Genomic DNA, 12039 nt, shown 5'->3' on the forward strand with positions numbered 1-12039 from the left:
TGACTATTTCAAATGTCCTCAAACATCGGTTTCACTAATATAGTTATATTTTAAGTAATGTAAAAAAAAAATACTGATTATAATGTTATGAAACATCGATGACGTCATGACGTCGTTAACGTGGACTTACGGCGGCACGCGGGAAAATTCAGACTGAGCACAGCAGCAGCAACAGTTGCAGCGGGTGAGTGACAAAAACAATAATCACGATATTAAAGATTTAAATAATGTAATAATTACACGTCTACATGATTACGCTGACACATTTAGATAAGTTATAGTTTGAGAACATGTTTAAACACATTGTTTATGTCGATGAGAGCGCTATAGGATGTGTGTGTTCTGTGGGTTTTTTAGCGTAATCAGACTGATTATTAAATTAATGTCCTACAATGTGGGGAGATACAGTTTACTATCTTTAGCGGATAAATAATTGATTATTGTTTTGTTAGTTTAGTTAATTTGCGCATTGTGCTTTTGATTCTTAGAAAATAGTACTGTTTCCGATTGTAATACCATGGTACTTCTAATAGTACCATGGTATTCTCAGAGGTACGTTACCTTAGAGTACTATGTTAAAACTATGCTATATATATCAAAGTACTGTGGTATTATTAATATATCTAACGTTAGGTATTTCAAATAATAGCTTGATACATGTCCAAACATGTATAATATCGTTGTTTTCTGAAGTTATTTTTTGTAAATTGTCACAAACGCCTGGAAAAGTCATTAAAATATTGGTCAAGTTGAGTTTGAAACCTGATCTGGTGTTTAATAGAACCATTCGTTTACAACTATGAAAGTGTTTGGTTTAAATGTAAACATACTGCTGAATTTCTTAAGCTAATCATGTGTTATGGAAAAAATATGAATTTAGGAAGTTTTAATATACAAACATCACTAGTGGCCTATAATAATATACAAGTGTAATGTGTTTTGGAGCAGTAAATATGGCTATGAGGAACGCATCCCGGGTGGAGGTGGAGGCTGAGATCGAGGAGGAGGAAAATTTTGGGCCTCAACCTGTTTCCCGTCTGGAGGTATGACTGCCATGACAGATATAAACACAAACATGGTTTGAATGTTTATTGATGATGTTGTTGTAATCTCTTTGCAGCAGTGTGGCATTAGCAGCAGTGACATTAAGAAGCTGGAAGATGGTGGTTTTCACACCGTGGAGGCCGTTGCGTACGCCCCCAAGAAAGAGCTGCTGAACATCAAAGGAATCAGCGAAGCCAAAGCCGATAAGATCCTGGTGAGACCTTGGTCACCATTAGCTGCTTTTCCACTGTCAGGCCAGTGCAAGGCTAAAACTTTAGACCTCGAGCACAAAAATGCTCCAGAAATGCACAAAACAACTCCATTAAAGGGTTAGTTCACCAAAAAGGGAAATTCTGTCATCATTTACTCACCCTCATGTCGTTCCACACCTGTAAGACTTTCGTTCATCTTCGGAACACAAATGAAGACCTTTTTAATGAAATCTGAGAGATTTCTGTTCCTCCATTGACTCCACTTTGATGCTTCAAAAAGTTAATAAAGAGATCGTAAAACTAATCCATATGAATCAAGGGCTTAGTCCAAATTTTCTGAAGAGACACGTCGCTTTATATGATGTACAGAAGGCCCTAAAAAGGCCCGATCAAGCCCCTGAAGTGACAGTGGAAACACGACTAGCCACTGTAACGCAATAGCATGCTCGCTTATGGCCCGACAGTGGAAATGCGGCTATTGCTATCTCTTATTCTGTTTGTTAGTGATTTGAACAAACCTCTAACTCTTTAACCAACAGACAGAGGCTGCTAAGATGGTTCCCATGGGCTTCACCACAGCGACTGAGTTCCACCAGCGCAGAGCTGAAATCATCCAGATCTCCACAGGATCCAAAGAGCTTGATAAACTCCTGCAGGGTGCGACACTGAACTGAACTGTCTGCCAGAAAATAATACACTCTATACTGTAATTCCCTGATCTAATCAATCTTTCTCTGTCTGTGTTCTGCAGGAGGAATCGAGACGGGATCCATCACTGAGATGTTCGGCGAGTTCCGCACTGGAAAGACGCAGCTGTGTCACACACTGGCTGTCACCTGCCAGGTAACGCACACTTATTTATTTTTAATACTTGTATTCAGCAAGGATGCATTAAATCGATCAAAAGTGACAGTTAATACATTTATAATGTTACAAAAGGTTCTTTTGAACTTTCTTTTATAGGATTAGTTCACTTCAGAATTAAAATTTCCTGATAATTTACTCACCCCCATGTTATCCAAGATGTTTATATCTTTCTTTCTTCAGTTGAAAAGAAATTAAGGTTTTTTAGGAAAACATTCCAGGATTTTTCTCCATATAGTGGATTTCAACAGGGTTCAACGGGTTGAAGGTCCAAATTGCAGTTTCAGTGCAGCTTCAAAGGGCTCTACATAATCACAGACGAGGAATAAGGGTCTTATCCAGCGAAACGATCAGTCATTTTCTTAAAAAAAATAACAATTTATATACTTTTTAACCACAAATGCTCGTCTTGCACTGCTCTGCGATGTGTCACGCATGACGTAATCACGTTGGAAAGGTCACACGTGACGTAGGCGTAAGTACCGCGAAAGGGCAAAAAACTCCATCTCATTTTCTCCTCCAACTTCAAAATTGTCTGACATTGCTGTTTTACCTTTTTTTGTAAAGGCCGTTTGACTTAGTCTTTGCATGTTCGCTTTGTAAACACTTGCTTGGTACTTCCGCCTGTGATGCATGACCTTTCTAGCATGATTACGTAACGCGAATAAGGCCCTTATTCCTCGTCTGGGATCGTGTAGAGCCCTTTGAAGCTGCACTGAAACTGCAGTTTGGACCTTCAACCCGTTGATAACTGTTGAAGTCCACTATGTGGAGAAAAATCTTGGATTGTTTTCCTCAAAAACCTTAATTTCTTTTTGACTGAAGAAAGAAAGACATAAACATCTTGGATGACATGGGGGTGAGTAAATTATCAGGAAATTTTAATTCTGAAGTGAACCAATCCTTTAATCTAAGAATTCTGACAATAAATGTATCAGTTTCAACAAAAATATGAAGCAGCAGAACTGTTTTCTACATTGATAATAATAGATAAACAGCTCAAACATGCATTTTAGTCTGGGACTAGGCTTAAGCCTTGTCTGTGAAACTGGGCATTTACTGTATGTGTTAACATAAGAGTAATATGATAAAATCACATGATTTTGTGCAAAGCTATATTCAGTTTCTCAACCTCTGTTAAACTCAATAACCATGTAAAGCAGGTAAACACAATAACTTTCATGCGAGTGCTTTATTAAAGTATGAACTTTGTATTTCAGCTGCCCATAGATCAGGGCGGTGGGGAAGGAAAAGCCATGTACATCGACACAGAAGGAACCTTCCGTCCAGAGAGACTGCTGGCTGTAGCTGAGAGGTCAGAGCCGCTTTCTGAACATTCATATTAATCCATTAAGTGCAAAACATTGAACTCTGTGTTTGCGGTGTCAGGTACGGGCTGGTGGGCAGTGACGTACTGGATAATGTGGCGTACGCCAGGGCCTTCAACACAGACCATCAGACGCAGCTGCTGTATCAGGCCTCCGCTATGATGACTGAGTCCAGGTAACACACACATCCAGAAACTGACTCCAGACTGTCTCCATTCGCTCGACGTGCTGAAATATTCTGAATCTCTCTTCAGATACGCTCTGCTCATCGTAGACAGCGCTACTGCACTTTACAGGACAGATTACTCTGGACGAGGAGAGCTGTCCGCCCGTCAGGGGCATCTGGGCCGATTTCTGCGCATGCTGCTCCGTCTCGCTGATGAGGTAACGCTGCTGTTCAGAGGTTTACAAACTCCTTGCAGAATCAAGAAGATGATTATTGTTGTTATTAAGAAAAGACCATATTATTTTTTTAAAAGGCTTTTATAATAATTTCTAATGTATCTTTTATAATGTTTTGTGTAAAAAAAAAAAAAAAGAATTATTTTTTATATATTTTTTTTTTAGTAATATTTTTATTTTTTAGTAATTTGTGTGTTTTTGCCTTTATTGTTTTTTTTTTTTTTTTCTGGTAACCCATGGTAACATGAAGAATATGTATAATGCATTATAAAGGTATTCATAATGTACATTATAATGCATTATATCACTTCATAAATAATTGTAACCAAAGTTAAAATGCATTGTAATATTTGCAGATTACATCTGAAATTGGTTGATTGTCATGTGTTTTAATGCATTATATTTACTAAAGGTGTAACAGTGAATAGATAAGTATTATAATTTATTATAACGATGGTTATAATTATTCATGAGACCATACAGTACATTACAAGGCATAATTAATATATTAAAAATATTTTTATGCATTTTTATATATATATATATATATATATACATATATATATATATATGGCTTTAAGTACAATGTTGCCATTTTGTTTTTAAAAAGTCGTTTTTATTAATTTTTATTTCATTTTCATTTTATTTTTTTTAACTCCGTTATCAAATGGATATTAAAAAGCAATTTGTAAATGCTTTATAAAAATGTTGTTTAAATGTTGCCTTTCTTAAAGTTTTATGAATATATTACATGTACATAATTTTTTGGGACATGAATAAACAGTTTTAAATATCTATTTTTAATTAAAGTGATTTATTAGTTTGTTACATTTAACTACACTTTTTAAACATTAAATAAACATCTTGTTTTTTATGTCACATGTATTTACATTTAACTATGCTTTTTAAATATTTGACTGTTTAAACAAGTTTTACATGTTTATCGGTCTGAAAAGTGATTTATTATTTTGCATTTTTTTGTAATTATTTTATTTTTTGAAGTGGCGCTCCTAGTCCTTCATTACTGTCTTGTGTATATAACGTGAGCTCATGGATATATGCGTGTTGTCTCTTTTGTAGTTTGGCGTGGCTGTCGTCATCACTAACCAGGTGGTAGCACAGGTGGACGGAGCGGCCATGTTTTCTGCAGATCCCAAGAAGCCGATTGGAGGAAACATTCTGGCACACGCATCGACTACTCGGTAAAACTTAGCAGTGGATGATGATCGTGGTGTCGATTAATGCTCACATACTCTATAATGTCTCTGTGTCTATCTTGCAGATTATATCTGCGGAAGGGTCGAGGTGAGACGCGGATATGTAAGATCTACGACTCCCCATGTTTGCCTGAGGCGGAGGCCATGTTTGCCATTAATGCTGATGGAGTGGGTGATGCCAAAGACTGAAATGATGCTGATCAGAGAACCTTCCTGCACTACTGTGAGCGATAGGAGGCCATCAGGAGGAGGAAAGACTCCTTTAAAATGGTTGAAATGTTTTTGTCTAGAATTATACTTTGAAAAAAGAGTGAACCCTTAAGAGTGAAATTCATGGTTTATTTACATATGCAAATTGACAGATCTGAGTGAGCTGGTGTAATTATTTGCTCTTTAATGTGATGTCAGCATCTTTGTTATTTACATGTTTTGTTATATTTGTGTTTTGTCTGGACTGAACCTTTTTCTTGTACATAAACTACTCATAAAGCATTTTATCTGTTAAACTAATAAAAGTATGTTTGCATATATACAGTTAAAAAGAGGATTGAACCATGAAAAAAGCAAAATACTGATAACTGCTGAATTTTATTGACATATTACAGGTATTCTCTTCATTTCAAAATTAAATAAACATCAGGCATTTTGTAACTAATTAGACATAATTTCACAGCATGTTTAAATATAAAAAAAAAAACTAGGAATGACTTAAGTTGCCTTCATCTTTTTCAAAAGGAATGAAATGCAGTGTTTTACCTTGGAAGGAGATATGTAAACAATTTTAATATATAGATTTTTTTTTTTCAGATTACTAAAGGGAAATTATCAATTTTAAGTGCACATCTATTGTAAAGAACATTAAATAAATAAAATAGAGCAAATATTAGGTGAAATGTAAAAAATATTAGATGACCATTTTCTTTAGACCCCACACTTAATCAACTATACTGCTTGCAGATTGGTCAGCAGTGCTGTCAATCAAAGCCTTTAGCTCCTCCTGTAGAGCGGCGCTGTCAGAATCCTGAAGAAACAGAACAATCGATCTGAGAAACTTAAAACTACAACAAAAAGGTCACAATGTATCCAAATGCTACTAACACTTGTGCCAATCCTAGTGAAACTACTACCTCATTTGCTCCTGCTGGTGTGCTCAGAGCTAACTGGACCCAGTTTCTGGCCTCTGACATGTTTCCGAGCTCCTTATGACACTGAAAACAACAAGATTATAAAATGCTTCTTATTCCAATAAGAAATCACTTTAAAGCAGCTCATCTAGACATACAGGTCTGGAATGACAACTCAATGACACAACTGTCATGTTTAGGTGAACTGTTCCTTTAAGAGAATGACATGCCTTGAAGAATAATGTGTAGACAATAGTTACCTTGGCGATATAAAGCCGAACTGTTTTAGAGAATCCTGGTTTTAACTCCTCCGCCTAGAGATCAGACAATCAGAAACATCAGCGCATGTTTGATGAAGCTGTAAATCTCAGATCCATATCATAATACTACTGATCAAAAGTCCAGCAGCACATCAATACCTTGAGGAAGTTCTCCAAAGCTTCATTCAGTGAGGATGTAGGAGGAGTTTCATAAAGTGTGGCGGCAGCTTTCGTCTCCAACCAACCCAGAGAGCTCACCTACAACACACACACAGTCCTTATGAGGGTTTGGTACAGTCGTCTGAAAGTGCTTAACATTTATTGGCTTTTTGTTTCAGCCAATAAAGACCATAGGTAGGCATTATGCAAATTTGTTACAAATCTACATGGGTTCAAGCAGGACGTGAGACCGGAATTACTGACGACTCATTTCAGACAGTTCAGAATCAGTTCTTTCTTTTGGGAGACAACAACTGAATGTTTGCAGACCTTTTACGTTCTATATTACATAATAAATGAAAGGTAATATCCAAAAAAGCGTAATAGGGGCATGTTAATTATTGTCGAGATTGTTGGCCATTGTTTCAGCAGTCTGAACTGACCTCTAAACACCAGCGGCCGAGCAGGTAGAAACAGATCGGATCATCGTCACGCAGAGCCAAAGCTCGATCCAAATGCTCCTGTCAAAACATCCCGGAGCAAACACAGTCATTAAACACACACTCCTGAAGTCAATGAAGGAAGTTCATCTGAAACGCTGAGGTAAAGCGTCACTGGCTCACCTTCAGTACGCGGCCGCTTTTCAGTTTTCCGTGAATGCTCTCGTACTGTGAAGACAAGCGTGCGAGGACGGCAAACCTGACAGAGAGTGCCAATGTATTATGAACTACAGATATTACAAATCATCTCATACAGTAGAGGTGAAGGGTATGGAAGTTTGTTTCCTCCATAGAATAAAAAAAATTAAAAAGGTAATTGCAACTTTTTATCTCATAATTCTGATTTCTTCCCCTTACAATTGCGAGTTTATATCTTGCACTTCAAACTTTGTGACTCACAATTGAGTTTATATCTCACAATTCTCTTTTTTTCTCACAATTCCAAGTTTACAACTTGCAATTCTGATTTTTTTCTCACAATTCCGAGTTTACAACTTGCAATTCTGACTTTTTTCTTGCAATTCTGAGTTTATAACTTGCAATTCTGACTTTTTTCTCACAATTCCGAGTTTATAATTTGAAATTCTGACTTTTTTTTTCTCACAATTCTGAGTTTATGACTTGTAATTCTGACTTTTTTCTCGCAATTCCAAATTTATATTTCACAATTCTGACTTTTTTCTTTTTAATTCTGAGTTCATATCTCACAACTCTGACTAAACTTAGAATTGTGAGATAAAAAGTTGCAATTACCTTTTTTTTTATTCTGTGGCAGAAACTCTCTTCCACAGAAGAGAGTGTGTGAATGTGTGTGTTGTTTTCATACCACTTGTGACAATCTGCACTCAGTCCATTCCTCATCAGCGCTGCCTCAGCTTCATAATGACCTTAAATGTCAAAAGGTCAGGGGTCAGTGCATTTATAGTACATTATAAGCTGCGTTCCAGGTCATAAGGTCCCTATAGAGTGTTTAATGCTCCCTAAATTAAGATGCTCAGGAGGGGATGTTTTCTATCCATTTACAGTGACTTTCTCACAAAGCATGATGTTAAGATGTTATTTCCTACCTTGCTCTGCGTAGTTTCTCTTTTCTTCTCTGTTGTCTGTCGTCTCACACATGTCGCTGTATGCACGAGCCAGTCGCCACATAAACTCCATGTTATCAGCATACTGACACAAAAAGAAACACAATTTTTATTAGTTTATATGATTTATCTTTATTTTTATTGTTTTATCATTTCAAACGCTCTTTTGTGAAATATTTTGTTTGAACAATGTAATTACGCTATCTTTCTTTTAAAATACTTGCCACTTGCTTCAAATCTTTAATATTTATACATTTTAAGTGTTTAAATTTAAATGTTTAATGTTTAATTTTAACCAAGGCTGCATTTATTTGATCAATAATAAAAACAGTAATATTATGAAATATTACAATTTAAAAATAATTGTTTTCTATTCAAAACTAATTTAATATGTTCAAAGCTGAATTTTCAGCATCATTCCTCCAGTCTTCAGTGTCACATGATCCTTCGGAAATCATTCTAATATTCTGATTTGCTGCTCAAGAAACATCTCTATGGTTATAATTAAATATCTGCTCTCTAGAAATCAGTCACTCACCAGTGGTCTGTTCTCCGTCAGCAGCTTGAAGCCCTCTGCTTTTTTCCCAGAGTCCCCTGCATGCAGCAGATCACACTGGGCGAGCAGGAGTGTGAGTTCAGGACTGGGAATGTCTGTTAAAGTGTCCACCATTAGCCCGGCATCTTCATCATCCTCTTCCTCGAGCTGCGAATCGTCCTGTCGCAGCGTGAGCACCGTGGCGCAGCTCATCTCTTCCTCCTCATCTGAGTCTCTGCCGTCGTCCTCACCATCTTTATCTGTCTCGCGATCCGTCTCTCTGTCCGTGTAGTCGGACTCAGCGTTGGAATATGCCGTGGTGTATCTGTGGAAGAGCTCAATTACTGAAATGAACACAACCTCAAGTGCTACACAGCATCCTGATGTACAAACGTCATGTGTGACACAGCAGCTCTATGACACTGTGACATACCCAACCTCACTGTCGTCATAGAGACTGGTGGCCCCGGCGCTGGCGGTGAAATAAATGGAGCTGGAGCTCACGGATTCAGAGCGTTCCCTCGGCATAAACGCCCGTCGCCGCCGCGATCTTTGATTCTCCTCCACAGTCTTCCTGAAAAAAGAGAGACTCAGATGAGACAGGTGAGAGTCAGAAGAAACAAGAGAGAGAATAAGATGAAAGAATGGAGACAAGAGAGACTAAAAAGAGAAAAGACAGTCCCATAAGACAGGAGGGAGACAAGTGAAAGTTAGAAGAAACAAGAGAGAGAATAAGAGGAGAGAAAATCAGCTGAAACAATGGAGACTCAAATGAGACAAGAGTCTGATGAGACAGGAGACTCAGATGAGACAAGTGAAAGTCAGAAGAAACAAAAGAGAGAATGAGAGGAGAGGAGAGAAAGTCAGCTGAGACATTGGAGTCTCAAATGAGACAGGAGAGAGACTCAGGTAAGACAAGTGAAAGTCATAGGAAACCGAGAGAATGAGAGAAGAGGACAGAAAGTCAGCTGAGACGATGGAGGCTCAAATGAGACAGGAGAGAGACTCAGATGAGACAAGTGAAAGTCAGAAGAAACAAGAGAGACTCAAATGAGACAAGAAAGTTGGGTGAGACAGAAGGGAGACTCAGATGAGACAAGTGAAAGTCAGAAGAAACAAAAGAGAATGAGAGGAGAGAAAGTCAGCTGAGACAATGGAGACTTAAACTCAGAGAGAAGAGTCTGATGAGACAGGAGGGAGACTTAGATGAAACAAGTGTAAGTCAGAGGTAACAAGAGAGAGAATAAGAGAAGAGGGGAGAAAGTCAGCTGAGACAATGGAGACTCAAATGAGACGAGAGTCAGATGAGACAGGAGAGAGACTAAGATGAGACAAGTGAAAGGCAGAAGAAACAAGAGAATGAGAGGAAAGACAGTCAGCTGAGACAATGGAGACTCAAATGAGACGAGAGTCTGATGAGACATAAGAGAGACTCAGATGAGACAAGTGAAAGTCAGAAGAAACAAAAGAGACTCAAATGAGACAAGTGAAGGCCAGAAGAAAGAGAATGAGTCAGCTGAAACAATTGAGACTGAGAACAAATGAGACAAGTCAGATGAGACAGGAGGGAGACTCAGATGAGACAGGTGAAAGTCAGATGAGACAAGAGAGAGAATAAGATGAGAAAAGAGGAAGTGAGCTGAGACAACGGAGACCCAAATGAAACAAGAGTCAGATGAGGTAGGAGGGAGACTCAGATGAGTGAAGTGAAAGTCGGAAGAAACAATAGGGAGAATAAGATGAAAGGAAAGAGCTCAATTGGAGACTCAAATGAGACAAGACTCTCAGATGAGACATGTGAAAGTCAGATGAGACAAAAGAGAGAATGAAAGGAGAGATGAGACAGGATGTAGATTCAGATGAGACAGGAGAGTGTGAGATGAGACAATAGATACTCAGATACTCACAGAGATTTGAGAGACTCAGATTAGATGAGTGAAAATAAATAAATGTGAGAGGAAGTGAGTCAGATGAGGCAAGAGGGAGACTCAAATGAGATAAGGTGACAGATGCCATGTGGGATGACAAAGAAGATCAGATGAGAAGAAACACTGATCACCCACTTCACATCTTCAGCGATGGTGGTGGTGATGTCCCTCAGACCCTCACGCAGCTCTGCGATCTCATTCCTCAGACTGGACACGCTCTTCATCACCTCATCCAGAGTCTTCCTCAGTTCCACATGCTGCTCAGGAGACAAACCCCTCACTGCTGCAGAAAAAGCCGCGGAGTCCACTGAATAAACACAGACAGAGAAGCTCATCATTAGTGCCATATCCATGTGCCTTTTGTGCCAGGTCATATTTAACGAGTGATATACGATGTTTTGAGTGATGATGTACATGGTGTTTTTGGTCCATACCTGCGTCATTCTGCAATCCGGAGCTCGTGTTGTGCAGAAGCAGACGGCGGCGGTTTCTCCTCCTGAGAGCCTCTTTAATGATCAACAATGCGATCAGGCCGGTGCTGATAGTCACACCGACACCAAGACCGATCACTGTGCTCCTACCGAACCAGCTCATCGTTTCCTGCCTGTAAAATCCCCCTGAATCCTCCTATATCAGTACATCTGCGTTTCTCTCGCGCGGATCTAACTCGCGATCACTTTATTCATATTTATTCTTATGATTTAGAGATATAAACACAACTCTGACTCATCTTCTCACTTTTGATTATTGAATTAATGCCTAAATATCTGAAACACATCAAACTTACACTGTTTGACAGCTAACGACATGCGTATGTTTGTATGCATGTGTGAGAGAGTGTGTGTATGTGGGTGCATTAGCGCACCCTTGCGGACAGGAGGAGTCACGAAACTGTTTTTCATATTATAAACTACTAGAAAACAAAACCATATCATTGAACAAGAAAACAGAAAATAAAGTGAAAAATAATAAAAAATTCGGGGAGAAATTAAAAAATACACAGTAAAACGAAAATGAAAAAGGTATAGACTACAATAATAATTAATATCAAGGGTCTCTGACAAAGAAGTTGTAGAAATCTTTTAAAAATCTAGTTTAAAACATATCTTTGTATCCATGTTGTTGTTTTTTTACCATTTTCTATACGAAGATTTAATGACTTTTTTGGTCTAATCATCAAGTATATAATAAAATAAAACTAAAAACACTAAATGTAATAATAAATTATTATTATTATTAATGTAATTATAGCAGTAGTTTTATTTATATAAACAGACGATTTTATTTATATAAACAGACGATTCAAAAGAACTGTGTCCAAAAACACATTTCAAAATTATTGACACTTGTATATTTGTTTATATTAATAAAATTATTCTGT

General features: G+C 37.8%; 2 protein-coding genes across 2 annotated transcripts; one reads left to right on the forward strand and one right to left on the reverse strand.

Annotated features, from left to right (window-relative positions):
• Positions 1-87: 87 nt before the first annotated feature.
• On the forward strand, positions 88-5597 carry rad51 (RAD51 recombinase). The gene is made up of 10 exons (XM_051874600.1): positions 88-184; positions 949-1043; positions 1121-1258; positions 1796-1913; positions 2008-2099; positions 3341-3435; positions 3510-3623; positions 3703-3832; positions 4931-5052; positions 5133-5597. The coding sequence occupies exons 2-10, from the start codon at positions 954-956 to the stop codon at positions 5254-5256; spliced, it is 1023 nt and encodes a 340-aa protein (XP_051730560.1). The 5' UTR covers positions 88-184; positions 949-953; the 3' UTR covers positions 5257-5597.
• Positions 5598-5636: 39 nt separating this feature from the next.
• On the reverse strand, positions 5637-11518 carry rmdn3 (regulator of microtubule dynamics 3). Its single transcript, XM_051874598.1, has 12 exons — positions 11093-11518; positions 10794-10965; positions 9164-9304; positions 8734-9055; positions 8178-8280; positions 7937-7997; positions 7234-7309; positions 7054-7131; positions 6611-6709; positions 6452-6505; positions 6195-6275; positions 5637-6088 (listed from the first exon to the last, which is right to left on the reverse strand). Exons 1-12 carry the CDS (start codon positions 11250-11252, stop codon positions 6002-6004), a joined length of 1434 nt encoding a protein of 477 aa, XP_051730558.1. The 5' UTR covers positions 11253-11518; the 3' UTR covers positions 5637-6001.
• Between the last annotated feature and the right edge of the window lie 521 nt (positions 11519-12039).

The sequence above is a fragment of the Ctenopharyngodon idella genome, chromosome 20, assembly GCF_019924925.1.
Source record: "Ctenopharyngodon idella isolate HZGC_01 chromosome 20, HZGC01, whole genome shotgun sequence".
Classification (NCBI taxonomy): domain Eukaryota; kingdom Metazoa; phylum Chordata; class Actinopteri; order Cypriniformes; family Xenocyprididae; genus Ctenopharyngodon; species Ctenopharyngodon idella.

Bases quoted from the DNA above. Each gene is read 5' to 3' on its own strand.
- rad51 (XM_051874600.1), top strand. From the start codon at position 954: ATGGCTATGAGGAACGCATCCCGGGTGGAGGTGGAGGCTGAGATCGAG. The intron at 1,259-1,795 runs GTGAGACCTTGG...TTTAACCAACAG, and splicing joins CCAAAGCCGATAAGATCCTG to ACAGAGGCTGCTAAGATGGT. The intron at 2,100-3,340 runs GTAACGCACACT...TTTGTATTTCAG, and splicing joins CACTGGCTGTCACCTGCCAG to CTGCCCATAGATCAGGGCGG.
- rmdn3 (XM_051874598.1), bottom strand. From the start codon at position 11,252: ATGAGCTGGTTCGGTAGGAGCACAGTGATCGGTCTTGGTGTCGGTGTG. The intron at 10,966-11,092 runs GTATGGACCAAA...GTGTTTATTCAG, and splicing joins CGGATTGCAGAATGACGCAG to TGGACTCCGCGGCTTTTTCT. The intron at 7,310-7,936 runs GTATGAAAACAA...ACTCTCTGTCAG, and splicing joins AGTGCAGATTGTCACAAGTG to GTTTGCCGTCCTCGCACGCT.